This window comes from Rousettus aegyptiacus, unplaced genomic scaffold, assembly GCF_014176215.1.
Source record: "Rousettus aegyptiacus isolate mRouAeg1 unplaced genomic scaffold, mRouAeg1.p scaffold_m13_p_8, whole genome shotgun sequence".
Classification (NCBI taxonomy): Eukaryota; Metazoa; Chordata; class Mammalia; order Chiroptera; family Pteropodidae; genus Rousettus; species Rousettus aegyptiacus.
The window spans coordinates 41,074,622-41,090,487 of NW_023416311.1; the positions used below are offsets into that span (position 1 = coordinate 41,074,622).

The 15,866-nt window shown below is 33.3% G+C and overlaps 1 protein-coding gene across 3 annotated transcripts in view; it reads left to right on the top strand.

The window, feature by feature from the left end:
• Positions 1-15,866, top strand: part of CCDC112 (coiled-coil domain containing 112) — a 196,383-nt gene that overhangs the window by 176,256 nt on the left and 4,261 nt on the right. For all 3 annotated transcript variants that reach the window (XM_016147422.2, XM_016147431.2, XM_016147405.2), the window contains 5 exons: positions 4,854-4,975; positions 8,339-8,460; positions 11,058-11,147; positions 12,852-12,927; positions 13,318-13,708. In XM_016147422.2, coding sequence (XP_016002908.2) covers positions 4,854-4,975; positions 8,339-8,460; positions 11,058-11,147; positions 12,852-12,927; positions 13,318-13,708 — 801 coding nt within the window. The remainder of the gene's footprint in view (positions 1-4,853; positions 4,976-8,338; positions 8,461-11,057; positions 11,148-12,851; positions 12,928-13,317; positions 13,709-15,866) is intronic.

Sequence of the window (15,866 nt, forward strand, 5' to 3'; positions counted from 1 at the left end):
TATCTCAGTCAGAGTAAAAGCCAACATCCTTTCCATGGTCTCCAGAGTCTATGTGCTGACCCCACCACCTGCCTGTCACCTCTTCACCAGTGCCCTGCTCTGAGTCTGCTGTAGCTATTCTGGCTTCTTGGTGATCCCCCTGACATGCCAAGCACTCTCCTACCTCAGGAGATTAGTAATTGCTGTTCCCTCTGCTCTGAACGCTCTTCTCCATGGTTAGCACTGTCATTGCCTTTAATATCTTTGTTCAAATGTCATCAGCTCAGTGATTCTTCCCATGACCTCCCCAGACTGAATCCCCTTACTCAACACATCTTGTCCCCTTTTATCCATAGCACTTGTTACCATATGACATATTACACGTTTTATATCTATTTTTTATTGTCTTTTTCCACCCACCACCTACCCCTGGGGATGTAAATTCTATGAGGGCAGAAACTTTTGGAAGTTTTATTCGCTCTTTTATTCTCAGTACCAAGAACTGTGCCTGCGTAGTCCTGGAGCATAGTAGATGCTCACTAAATATTAGTGGACCAGTCTAAACCTGAAGAAATGTTGTTGTGAGCTAAGGGCAGGTTTCATATTTTTCTTCCTCTAAAGAAATACAGTGTCTTATACAAATTCAAGAAATTCCACCTCAGGCAAATTTTCTCACATATCCTTTGTAATTGTCTTTATTATTGTAACTCTGACCCAAGTGTCTCAGAATATATATATATATTTTATATATATATATACATACACACACACATACATATATATACACACACAGAATATGCAGAATACTTTAAAATATTTTAAAATATAGAATATTTTATAGAATAGAATATTTTAAAATAGTTTTTAAATGTATGACCCTAGTGGTTTCACCATCTACTGGCTCTATCCATGAAACCTTTCTGGCTTACTCTAGTTCAAAATTATTTCTTCTCTAAATTCTTATAACCATGCATTTCTCACAAGTCGCCTAATATTGTTATTGATGCACACTTTTATCACTCCACTATGGTGATTCTCAGAGGTTTGCCTTCTCCAAGGTTGGAATGTTTTAAATATTATATCAGTCCCTGACATTTAGCAATGTCTGGGGACATTTTTGTTTTTCACAACTGTGTGAGGCTGGGGGATAGTTTGCGTATACCAGTAGTATCTAGTGGGTAGAGGCCAGAGAGCAGCCCCCCACAACAAAAAGTTATCTGGTTCAAATATTATTGTGCTGAGGTTGAGACATCCTGCTTTAGACCCTCTAACTACTTTTGGGAAGGAAGAGCCTCATAGATGACATGTAATGGAGTAGAATTTCTCAGGAGTGTTGGATTTTTAAAAAAGGAATCAGAATCTTTTCTGTACCATATTGCAATTTTTTAAAGGATTTTAACTATGTGTTATCCATCTTTCTGTTCCCTCAACATACCACACACATACACACCTATACACTCAAATTCTGTACCCTAACATTGAACATGAATATTTGTCATATGACTACTTGAATGAATATTCCTGTAGATTCTAACAATGAAACTAGCTGTGCTCTTGAGAAGAGATGATTTTTCCGACGACAACCTCATGCTATTAGAGATGTCCGCCAAAACATCTGAAATCCCTGTTTTAGTCTTCTACAGCCTCCATAACAAAATAATGCAGATTAGGTGGCTTAAATAACAGAAATTTATTTTTTTACACTTTTGTAAGCTGAGAAGTTCAAATCAAGGTGATATCGGGGTTGGTTTCTGGTGAGACCTCCTTTCCTAGCTTGTATACAGCCATCTTCCTGCTGTGTCCTCACATGGGCTTTCCTCTGTACACATGCAGAGAAAGAGAAAGAGATCACTTGTGTCTCTTCCTCTTCTTATTAGGACACCATTCCTATTGGATTAGGACCCCATCCTTGTGACCTAATTACCTCCTTAAATGTCCTATCCCCAAATATAGTCACAAAGGAAGTTAGGGCTTCACTATTACAAATTTGGGGGGGGGGGGAACATAATCCAATCCATAACAGTTCCCTTCAATTATTTTGAAGTTATTATCTTTGAAGTGATAATGTACCCTATCTATGCTTTTTACTATTTGGATATTATTTGTTCATAATCCTTATCAGCCATTGTTTTTTAAGACTGAAGACTCTAAATCTCTTTGTCTTTTCAAGAGCCATTCCCCTTTTGATCATTTTAGCTGTTGAATTATGGCCTTTTTTTTTTTTTTTTTAAAGTATCTCTGACAGTATCACACTAGTGTATATCCTAATTTTGTACCAGAATAAGACTGCTTGTTTTGTTTCTAGTGACCTCCCTATGATGGCCTGTATTTTATGACAGTTGACCGCTTGGAGTAGTCCTTCAGTAATTACTATTTTCATTCTCTTACTTTCAATGATTACTTAAAATAGATTTCCTCTAGCTCACACACATACATAGGGCTGTGTGTTTGTCTAAGTGTAGTAGACTGAAGAATGTGTACCTCCCCCCAATTAGGGATAGTTACATCCTAATCTCCAGCGCCTATGAATATTTGCCCTTACATGATAAAAGGGACTTTGCCAATGTGATTAAATTAAGAGTCTTAAAATGGGGAAATTATCCTAGATTATTTGGGTGGGCCAGTGTATTCACAAAGGTCCTTATAAAAGAGAAGCAGGAAGATCAGAACCAATGGTACGAGATGCAGTGATGGAAGCAAGAGAGTAAAGTGATATGAAGAAGGGGCCATGAGCCAAGGAACAAATGTGGCCTCTAAAAGCTGAAAAAAAGGTAAAGAAGTGGCTTCTCCTCTGACGTCTTTAAAAAGAATGCAGTCCTGCCAACATCTATATTTTGACTTGATCTCCAGAACTTGTGTTGTTTAAGGCACTAAGTTTGTTGTAAATTGATTTGTGATATGTTTGTTTTATTAGCAACAGGAAACTAATACACCAGAGAAGACCTAGAAAGTCCTAAGATCTTATCTTTGTCTGACCTAGAAACTTTGTGCAAGTAGGAAGTGAAGGCTAAGGTAGAGTTGTAAACTGCTTACCCAGGTGTCAAAGGCATGCTCCAGAGTGCACACAGACCCCCTCAGCAAAGGCTAGAAGACTTATTGGTTCAAGATATCTAAGAAAATCTCTGACCACTCAATTATTATCTAACAACTAAGCAGAGAATTCAGTGCCACACAAAGAAAATAGACTTTGCCAAATTAGTTCAGGAAAATGCCTTAAACGAACAGCAACAAGAAGCCTTGGAGGGAAAGAATCTCATTTCCAGAGTTGCCACGTTATATTACTTAAGTTGTTCAGTTTTAACAACAAAAAAAGAGATTTGAAAAGAAATAAAGTACAGCCCACACACAGGAGAAATTTTTTTAAAAGTAGTAAAAAGAAACCGCCTCTAAGGAAGACTAGCTGTTGGACATGATAGGCAAAGACCTTAAATCAGCTATTTTAAATATATTCAAAAACTAAAGGAAGCCATTTCTACAGACTAAAATAAAGTGTGAGAATGATGTTTCACCAAATAGAAAATGTCTATAAAGAGATAAAAATTTTTAACAAAAGAATTAAATAGAAATTCTGGAGTTAAAAAGTACAGTAACTCAAATGAAAAATTCGCTAGAGTGACTCAGAACTAAATTTGAGCTGGCAGAAGAAAGAAGCAATAAACTTGAACATAGGTCAGTTCAGATTATCCAGACTGAAGAACAGAAGGAAAAAAAGAATGAATAAAAATGAACAGAGCCTCAGAGACCTGTGCGACACCATTGATCATCATGTATAATAGCATCTCAGAAGTAGAAGAGAGCAAAGGGGAAGAGGAAGACTATTTGAAGAAATAATGGCTGAAAACTTGATGGAAAATGTTAACCTATATGCTGTTGGAACTCAGTGAACTCTAAGTAGAATGAACTCAGATCTATACCTAGACTCATCATAATCAAACAGTAGAGAAACAAAAACAAAAAATCTTGAAATCATCAACAGAGATGCAGTCAACACATAACAGCTGATTTCTCATCAGAAACCTTGGACTCCAGAAGGCAGTGGAATGAAGTCAAAATGCTGAAAGAAAGGAACTGTCAATCAAGAATTCTACATCCAGCAAAATTATTCTCTAAAAATGAAGGAGACTACATCAAACTCAAAAGCTGTGGCACAGCAAAGGAACCCATTAATAAAATGAAAAGGCAACCTACTGAATAGGAGAAAATATTTGCAAATCATATATCTGATAAGAGGTTAATATCCAAAATGTATAAAGAACTTGTATAACTCAATAGCAGAAGAAAAAATCAATATGATTAAAAAATGGGCAGAGGAACCAAATAGACATTTTTTCAGAGAAGGCATACAGATGGCCAACAGGTACATGAAAAGTTGCTTAACATAAATAATCATTAAGGGAAATGCAAATCTAAATCACATTGAGATAATTACCTGACACCTGTTAGAATGGCTATTATCAAAGAGACAATAAGTAACAAGTGTTGGTGAGGATGTAGAGAAAAGGGAACCCTTGTGCCCTGTTGGTGGGAATGTAAATTTTTGCAGTCACTATGGAAAATAGTATTGAGGTGCATCAAAAAATTAAAAGAACTACCATATGATTCAGCTGTTCCACTTATGGGTATTTATCTGAAGAAAACAAAAACACTAACTTGGAAGATATACACACTCTCACGTTCACTATAGCATTATTTACAATAGTCAAGATATGGAAGCAACCTAAGTGTCTATGATGGATGAATAGATAAAATTATCCCCCAAGAATCTCCATTATTGGCATTTTTTTATCTCTGAAAAAAATTCCATGTTGATCTCTTACCATTTTTATTATTGAGGATAAATTTATTTTATTTATTTATATATTTTTTTTATGCAGAATGATGGCTGTTTTGGTACTTCAAGTGGAATTCGTTCTTTTCAGCTCCAAAACTGGAAGCAGAAAGTTAGTCGGACTAAGAAAGCAGAATTTATACGCACAGCAGAAAAATTTAAAAATCAGTAAGTATGAGAACATTATCTTTAAATAACATTATTAGCCATTTTATTCTGAACAATGTAAAGTTAATTCCCTATCATCCTATTTCTACAGTAAGTTATGAAATTTTAGTCACTAGCCTTTCAAATATTAAATAAAGGTAAGGAAGTATAAGATAGGCAAATGATAATAGACTATTTAATATAATTTTAAGTAGAGTTATTTAAATTTTATTTATTTACTTTTACCATTTCGTCACAGTATACTTCAAGGGAAACAAAGCAGTTACTTCTTTAGATCTCACATATCAAATAATAGACTCAGTACATTTTCACTTATCAAGGTAAGCACTTGGTAAATATATTTGAGTGAGTGATTAAGTTTAATGAACAGTCTGTACCCTTGAGTTATTTTTTTCGAAATGGTTTTTTAATTGGTCTACCTCCCTGGTCTCTACCCCTTTCAAATCCATCTGGCACACTAAGACTAGATTGATTAATTGAGAAATTTTAATTTGTAGTGTGTATGTATTTTTTCTTCAAATAACTAGTGATCTTTATCAAATGTTCAAAGTTGTCAACAGCATGATGAAATGATAAATATCATGAGGAATGATAAAAGAACTCAGAGCACCTAACCCTACCCTATAGTTGTGAGCTTTATCAAAACACTGCCTTGAATTTATACTGTATTAATTTGCTGAAGAACCAAAAGAAAAGGAGCCTTTTGTAAGAAATGGTCTCTGGACCAGAATTAGTGGTAGTTGTTTAGAAATTCTACCAATTAAAAAGTATACTATTTGATACCATACTGTAGCTTTGGGAGATTGAAATCTCACTGCATTCATATAATAGTTTTACCGTATTTTTAATCCTTAGAATTTGAGAAAACAGTTTTTTCCCTTTGATTTTCAAAATGCATTACCTTAGATAAAAATTGGACTCTAGGCTAGGGTTTGGGTTTATATTTCTCTCTAGATAGGGTAATCCACAAGCAGTTAATATCTGTACACATGGCAAACCAGTACATTATGCCAGTATAGATACCTTTTCTACCAATATGTGTTAGTTTAGCAGCTCTGATTAGGCTTACTGCATCTGTTATAAGGTTTTGGAAAAACTCATTGAAAGAGTATTAGAAAAATCCATTGGAGGAGTGTTTCTATCCAACAATTCTCATTGAAATCAAAGGAAAAACCCCACAATTTATATATAATTCTGTTTTCAGAATAAGTAATGTATTCACGTGGTTCAAAAATCAGTACATATTAAAGGGTAAACAGAGGAAAGTCTGTTTCGCCCGTGACCCCAACCACCCACTTCCTCTCCCCTCAGACAGCCACTATTTTTGATTTCTTAAGTATCCTACCACAGATATTTTATAATCTGTGCTAATAAGGAAATAAAAATACATATTCAAATTTTCTCTTTTATATAAATGTACACACTGTTCTGGATCTGGTTTTACTGTTTTTTTTTTTTTTTTTTTAACTTAAGCATATATCTTAGATAGCAAGGAATTATTGATCTTGTCAGGCATGATAATGACATAACTATTGTTATGTAAGTCAGATATCCATAATCTTTAGAGAGGCACACTGAAGTATGTTGGGGTGAAATTACATAATGTAGTGGATTTACTTTAGAATACGTAAGCAAAAAAAAAAGAGAGAGAGAGAAAGAAAAGAAAAGAAAGACGGATGAACCAAGAGAAGAAAAAGAGGTAAAATTGTTGAGTCAGAGTGATACGAGGGTTATATCATTTGAGGATATATGAGGGGAGTCAATTTGCCATTCTCTACTTTGGGGTATGATTAACATTTTTGTATAAAATCTTATAAAAAGAGTGGATCTTGGAGAACTTTTCCTATCGGTATGTAGAATACAAACAGTGCTACAGTTAATTAGGATTAGGTCCGTATCATTTTGCATATGTATGAATGTATCTTTAGGAAAAATTCATAGAAGTAGAAATGCTGTTAAAGGTATATGAATTTGCAAATGTGACAAATACTGCTAAATTGCCAGTCTGATAGGTGTACAGTGTTACCATGGTGTAGTTTTAATTTCCACTTCTCTTACTGTGAGTGAGGTTGAGCATCTTTTCATGTGTTTGACAATTTGTTTCCATTATTACGTTTGAATGTCTTATAAGTTAATAGGTCTAATCCAGGAATGGTAAAACATAACTAACTTACTATCATAGCATATTCTGTATCAATGCTAGAAATTTCTATTTATTTAAAGTAGTTTTCCTTACTAACCACACCTAGGTGGGCTTCCTAGTCCTCAGCACAGGACTCTAGTAGCCACCCTCAATCCATTAGAGTTAACCTTCAGATTGAAATTTATTTGACATTACAAGTCTATCCGTTGCTTCCTCTCCCAAACACAAGTGCTAAGTGATGATCCCCTCAGCCTGTGGGGCAGCCAGGTACGGCCTGGAGCAGTCTCATCTGTTTTTCCCAGTATGCCTTATAAATAAATTTTTCTCTCTGTGTGCCAAAGTGAAAAGGATTGGGAATTCAGCCTTTTATAGTTGCCCCTCAGGTTGTATGAAATTAAGTCACCGGCCAGAGACACTCCACCACTCCTTAAATTCAGGATTAGAGAAGAATTGCTCATATTCTACGTTCTGGGAGAGAGAAAACAACCAAAAAAGCCTCTTTCTTGGTACTACAGTATTTGTTTTGTTTTACTCCAAGACTCAAACTAACATTAGATCTTCTTATTGGTAGATGGACTAAATCCAAAGAAACTCTGAAGTACATGTAGGCAATATTACTTAAATATACTAAAATTTTTGTTTTCATAGATTGTTTGCCTCTTAAAGTTTTAGTTTAAAATCAATATTAATTGCATTTCCATAGTACATTTTTACTGTTAAAAATCCTTCATATATATTATCTTATGTAGTGTTAATCACAGCCCTATTGGGTAGTGGAGAGCTGTTATTATTCACGTTTTAGCATTGAGGAGGTTCATACTAGCAAAGGTTAAATATCTTGGTTCGGGTTACAAAGTTAACAATATCTCCTGTTGAAAGCAGCCATCAGCATGGTGGCCATTTTCAGGCCACAATGAGATTGAGCTGAAATCAATAGCCAAGAGTTTATGTATTTTGAAAGCAAATCTGTGACTGTATTTTCTTAAATTAACATTTTATAACTTAAATAACAATTCAAATTTCTTGTGATTTTAATTGAACTTAGTGCTTTTCTAACTACTGTTTTGACTTCTTAGCCTTATTATCCAAGTAATTATATTTTGACTCCTTAGATGAATTAATCCAAAAATAAAGTAATGATTATTTTGAGTGTCTTCATATATTAAACAATTAAAAATATATTTAAGTCATATTTATACCATTTATTTCTTTTCCTAAAGAGTTATTAACATAGAAAAAGATAAACACAGTCATTTCTACAACCAAAAAAGTGACTTCAGAATTGAGCATAATATGCTGGAAGAATTGGAAAATAAATTGATTAACAGCAGGAAAACAGAAAGTAAGTTGAGTTCATGATGAACAAAAACTATTGAGTGATATAAAGTTGTAGTTTTGCCCTGTGCTTTGTGTTTGTGCATTGAGTGTTATATTTTCTATCACATTACTTTCTAGTTAGTAATGAATATCTTTTAGGGATATGTATTTATTTTTTCAGGTCAGTATTTAGTGATTCTAACTGGATTGTTTTCTATGTGTATTTCTTCCTATTTAATAGGAAAAAGAGGATGTTGTGTTTTGGTTGACACCCCAGTTAATGTTATTAAAATTTTCTGAGCTGTCTGATCTTAGCTCATCACCCTGTTGTAGTTGACTGAGACCTGGACTAAGTAAACATCAACAGATTCAGAGCCTATACTTAGGAGTAGTATGAAGTGATCAAATTACATAATCTCTTAAACCTGAGGTTACTTTTCCATGTTATGAAACCTACTATTTCTACCTCAGGGAGCTGTCCAGTGCATCCCATGAGATGCCATATAAGAAAGTGCCTTCCTGGGGAGAAAGGGGAAGTGTTTCATAGCTTGTACAGAAAATGTTTTATTATTTGCTGTGACTATCAGCCATTGTTAATAGTGTACTAAATGTTGGCCTTAATAAAGAATTCTACAAGAATACCTTGTTTCATTGTAGAGTAGATTTTATATCTAGAAAAATTCTTACATTATAATAAAAAAAATCTGCTAAGCATTGCTTAAAGGAAGACTAGTGATTATCAACCAACTAAGCTTTATAAAATACTGACATATAGAGATTATACTTCTTATGGTAATCCCTCATAGCCAATTAAAAGAAATTCTTAGTAAGTTTTCTCTTTCAGAATATGATTCCACTATTTTAAAAAGTCATCTTTTGTTAGGTAATGGCAAGAATCATTCTCCCTTTTCTGTTTGAATGACTACAGTACCTAATATAAAAACCAAATTTTCAGTCCTTCTCTTTGATTCATAGAAAAATCTAAACATAGTTTAATATGTCTTAATTTCCCGCAGTTCTTTTACAGTCAACTGGGAGGCTGATCTTTCTATCTCTCGATCATGCCATTAAGTAGAGTGTCTCCATTCTCTGCACTTTAAGTTACTTGATATTTTCCTTTTTAAGGCAACTTTATTTTTATCTTTTTATTTCTTTTGTTCTATACTTTTGCCTCTCTTTATTCTTACTTTACATTTTTCTTATCTAGGAAAGAATGGAATGCATTTTCTTGGTATAAGAATATAGAATTTTTCCCTTCCCATATTATAGCTCAGAAGTCATAAATAACCTTTTTCTTATCTCAAATATTATAACCTAATTTTAGCCTGCATTTGTGTAAAGTTGAACTTAAATGGTTTGCTTATACAGAGTGGCTGTTCCAAATGGATAAATAAAAAAATCACTTTCCCTAAAGTGGTTTTGCTATAGCTGATTAAACTATGGCAAAAAGAAAACAACAAAAAACACTTTCCTAATTACTTAACTTTACTAGAGAAGTTTCCTGATCTAATGCTTCAACAGTGTTTCAGAACCTATAAAATACATCGGATAAATTTTCCGCTTTTCTGGCACTCTTGAATTTTAATAAAACAAAGAACAAGCCAAAGTCACATATATATATTTGACATTTGTTTTGAATATTAACCCTAGCTCTAGACCTATAGGTAAACTTTTTTATAAAATTTGTTTTTAAGGACTTTTGGATATAGCTGTCTGGTGCTTCATGCTCATTTGTGAAAGATTTGCAAGAAAAAAAAGAATGGGGCATAAATAAAGTACCCAAAGATGATGAAGTAATATCACTATTAAATGTATTATACAAATACATACATATGACTATATATATGTTAACCTAATAATTTAAATAAATGTTTAAGATTATTGCTTCAGAAAAAATATATGAAAGAAGAATCCAGTCTTTCTTCTGCTGATATAGAACATCTGAAAATGTCTTTGAGACCATCCTGTTTTTCAGGCTTTCATTGTGAGCCTAACATTTTCAGGCTGGTCCTTTGGAAGAGCATGGCAACCTATAGCATATGTACCACTAAATAAATGGCACCTAAGGCACCTCTTCACCTAAGGCCATGACACTGATACCAGTAGGTATCACTGGCCCCCATCTTAGAGGATGTATTTAGATGAAGTTAATTCTCATTAGAAGTCTGTCAATATTCATAGAATTAATATTGGCTAGACAGTTTTAATATTCTAACAAGAGTTAAGATCTATTTCAAATTCTATTTCCACAAATTATAACAAATTAAGAAGAAAAGAAAAAACTGTTGAACAACAAAACATGACTAAACCGAAGCTACTAATCCATGTATTTAAAACTCAGTCTTCACAGAGTAAAAAAGAGGCATTTTCTTGGCAGAAGTTATAGTAAGATTTAACCCATTGCATTTTTAAATACTAGAGGAAATTGAGAGATGCTTTATTTAGAGCAGGTGTACTTAAAATGTTTGGGCTGTTTTGACACTTATAACTACCTTTTGTTCATTTTTAAATTGTTCCTGGCTATCTTTTACTCAGTGATGGTGATCAGTCTTAAGTGTAGATCCTGAACTGTAAATGCATTTGTCATAGAATTGTTTTAAAGTATGTACTTCTTCCTTACAGGAGCAAAAATCCAGCAACAATTGGCCAAAATACACAACAATGTAAAGAAACTTCAGTATCAGTTAAAAGATGTGAAGCCTACACTTGATTGTGAGTACATTTAGATTTTATATACTTTCATATAAGTATTTTCTGTTGTTCATTAGAAAAATTTACCTTTTTCTAATAAGAACTTTTATAAAAATTTTTTTTTATTTAATATTGGAGCTAAGCACTACTTTATCAGTCACAGATTGCTAGAGATACATTGGAGAATTGTACTATCTAGTATTTATGTAGATTTTTTCATCTTTAAAATGCTATCAGATCCTTACAAATTATGAAGTAGGTAGAACAGGTATTAACGTCATTTATAAGATGGAAAATCTGTGGTATGGACAGATTTAGATTCAGCTAATGAAGAGGAAAAAAAGACTGCTTTCCTGATTCTTAGCCTAATGTTTTTCCCATCATTTGCTTTTTGAAATAATTGCCTTTCAGAAGCATTTTGAATGCCTAAAGAAATGGTTAAATAGTATTTGGGGGGGGGGCGAGAATTGTATCATTCATTCCTGAAAGATCAAAGCAGAATTGTGAAGTGCTCGAGATGTATGGGCTTAAGAGTCAGACACGTATTGGGTCAAATCTTTGATCTATCAGTTATGTGATAGCAAGTTACTTGATCTATCTGAGCTTTTATTTCCTCAGTTCTAAAATATAGATAATCATAGAACCTAACTCATAGGGTTGTTGTGGGGACGAAGTGAGACGATGTACATAAAGCATTTGTGCAGTGATTATAATATCGCAAGCACTAAAAAAATGGCATATAAATATTACAATTATTTATTAAATTTATGAAACTATAAAAATACTGGAAGAGAACATGGGTTGATATTTTTATAATTGTGTTATAGTTTATAAGAATGACAAATCATAAAGAAAAAAGTGGGCAAAATCGACTACTTAAAAAAAAAAGAAAACCCATAAGCAAAGTCAAAAGACAAATTAGGAAAACATTAGTAATATATATGTAATTTAAAAATCTAATATCCATAATATATAAAAAGTGCCTACAAATTGGAACAACAAGGGCAACCTAATAGAAAAATAGGCAAATATTATAAAGTGTACGTTATAGCAAAAGAAATACAAAATGTAAGAGAAAAGTGCTTGGGCTTATTATCACAAAAATCGTCAATTAAATCAATGGTAAATATTTGCCTCTCATAGTAAGGGGCACTCTCAGCAACTAATTTGGCAGAGCCTCTGAAAAACAATATGATGGTGTCTAGCATACTATAAAGTGGACATACTTTTCATTTCATGTTTTATCAGTTATCCTGTAAAAATATTTCAGCTTGCAAAATAGTATATGCAAATATGTTTACTACAGCACTGCATCTATTTAAAGGTTCATGAGTTGGAGAATTATTTGAATGAATTAGAGTAGATTTAGATAATGAAATAACATGTAGCTATAAAAAGAATAAAGCAGCCATATATATATTGATAAGGAAAGTTAACCACAACATTTGGTTAAATAAGAACTGCAAGTCACAAAACAGAATGTGTAGAGTGAAACCTTTTTTTGTAAGCAATAATGATATTTAATGATATGTATGCATAGGAAAAAGAGTCCCTAATCAGAAAAAAAAAATTGTAGTCATAAAAATTAGCTTTCAAAAGCACATTTTTCTGATCCTTTAGGCTATGAAATGTTTTTAAATTAAGGGAACATTCCCTTTTTCCCCTAATATTTTATTCTTCATCATACCGAAATACGACATAACGTAATTTTTTCTTTTTTTTTAGTTGTTGAAAAACTCAGAGAAATGATGGAAGAAATTGAAAATGCAATTAACACTTTTAAGGAAGAGCAGAGGTTAATGTATGTTTTAAACTGATTTTCATATAAAATTATTGACCTTTATTTTTTAATAACTCTACTAAGTTGTTGTATACAAACCATTTTGTTATATATTTAATATCAGTCCTACACAAAAGCAGTAAAACACCTCTTTTCTTTTGTTTTAACTTTTAGATTGCTTTTCATGTTTAAAGTGACTTTTCATTTATATTTGCACAATATAAAATCTCATAAGAATTTAAAAGGTGGTTTTATTCTTTGAGGAAACTCTTTTAAGACATAGATTTATAAATATTAATAATAAATGGTGAAGATGACATGAAAAGAGCAATAATTAAATTCAAAGAAAAAATAACATTAATATAGATTGGTTTGTATCTTATTATTCAAACTTTATTTTTGAAATTTTAGATATGAAGAGCTTACTAAAGAAGAGAAAACAACTAATAATGAGTTGAGTGCCATATCAAGAAAAATTGACACATGGGCTTTGGGTAATTCAGAAACAGAGAAAGCTTTTAGAGCAATGTCAAGCAAAGTACCTATAGACAAAGTAACTCCAAGTACTCTTCCAGAAGAAGTGGTAGATTTTGAAAAATTCCTTCAGCAAACAGGAGGGCGACAAGGGGGCTGGGATGATTATGATCACCAGAACTTTGTAAAGGTGAGAAACAAACATAAAGGGAAATCAACATTTATGGGAGAAGTTCTAGAACACCTTCCTGGAAGAACACAAGATGAAGTTCTACAGCATGAGAAATGGTATCAAAAATTTCTGGCTCTAGAAGAAAGAAAAAAAGAGGTAATAATAATGAAAATAGCTATTATTAGTTGTATATTTCTGTGTTCCAGGAACTGTGCTAAATTCTTTTACATATATTATTAACTTTACAACAACGCCATGAGGTATGTTGTTGTTTCCCACCCCACCCTCATCTTATAGAAGGTGAAACAGGCATTGTGAAGTTAAGTAAATTTAACTAATGAACTATACAGTTGGACTTTCTCAAAGCCAAACATTTCTACCCCAAGAAATAATACAATGGGCCAGAAAATTTCTGATTGTGGGCAGAATCCTCTATATCCACCAGAAATGTGGAAAATCCAGGTCTACTCAGGCTTTTGATAAAAGGCATCTTGCCAGCAAAGGCCATGTTGTACTTAGTAGAAAATAAGAGGCAGTAGAAAAAATTCTTTGACACTTAAAAGTTTCATTGAGATTTGGAACTTCAAAATTGAAAGACTCACAATTTTGGCTACCCCAGAGAAAAGAGTAACTGAAGTGTAGCAAATATCTAAAAAGTTCCATTTTCACAAAGTATTTCCCGGGCTTTAGTTTATATTAGGACTTCTCAACTTTGGTACAGTTGACTATTTGAGCTGGGTAATTCTTTGCTGTGAGGGCCGTCATGTGCATTGTAGGATGATTAGCAGTGTCCCTGGCCTCCACCCGCTGGATGCTATAATACCTCCTTAGTTCTGATTATCAAAAATGTCTCCAGACATTGCCATATGGCCCCTGGAGAACAAAAATTACCCATTGTTGAGAACCTCGGGTTTAGATGGTAAGTCGGAGTCACTTTTTTTTGTAGATTTCGGCTATCATAAACTTCATCTTGCTTGATTTAACAACAGAAGTATGACTGTTCAATAGATGACATGCCTAAGGAGCATTAAAGAAATATTGATTCCGTGTTTAGTCTAAATTTTTAGAGGAAATATCATTTCATCCCTCCAAAATAATTTAAATGTAGGAAGATTGAAATTTGGGATTTGAAGAAAATTTTTTGAAACGTAAGTCATTTTTAAAAATTCAAAATAACAATCTGTTAGGAATGATTTGGGCTTTTTTCAAAAATACTGAAAACATGGGGTCCCTAAACCAGCAAAGAGGTCCTTGGACCAGCAAAATTAGCAGCATCTCGGAACTTGTTAGAATTTTCCAGGCCCCAACCTGAGACCTAATCTACACTCTGGAAATGGGGCCCAGTAATCTGTGTTTTAACAAGTCCTTTAGGTTATTCTTTTGCAAGCTAAATTTTGAAAACTACCTCTCTAGGAAAGAATGAATACAATGCCTCTTGTAATAAAGTTAAAGTACCTTAATTCTAGCTAACTCTTGTTCCCAACCACTGTTTCCTGATATTTGATGATGAATTGAATATAAGGTTGGTAAGGTATGAGGAGGTATGAAAGTGGAGGTGCCATTTACTGAAGTGGGACATGTGGGGGAGAAGAAGGAAGTTTGGGGGGAAGCATAAGGAATGTAGTTTTGAATCTACTGAGTTTAAGATGCTGAGTAGGAGATTTACCATTTTTATTTCCTACTTCTGTTAATATGTTCTGTGTTAACCTAAATGAAGATACTTATTTTCATACATACCCTGAAATTTATGTCCTGAGTATCCTTGCTTATCTTATTCTCAGTTTCTGTAACCTCCATTCTTTCCTCCTCAATCCCAGCCTGTCAAAATCTGCCCAGATCAGATGATGCTTCCTTCTCGCCCACTCAAACATAAGTAGTCCCTAGAATTTCACTACCACTTTGTTTATACCTTTATTATGATGTGATATGTGATATCATAATATATTCTAGAATATATTCTAGATATACACACTAGAATATATTCTAGTATTTATACAATGCTACTCAAAATTGGACCATGTACTGGATGTTAGTTTCCAAACTACTACTGACTGGTCTTCAGTGAAGTAAAGTGATTGCACCAGAATCAGCTAGCTACCCAGTAAGCACACTGTTTAGTTCAGTTGACTTATCTTTCATAGAAAACGTTCTCATTGAAGGAAGCAGTGCATTGATTTACATTCTGGCATGAATCCTTGATTTGTTGTGAACTAGCACATTGAGTAGCACTGTGTCAGTTGGCATTTGGTATTGTTTTAATAATCTATGGTTCCTATCCCATTGCCTTGCATAACATGCATACACCATAGGCATT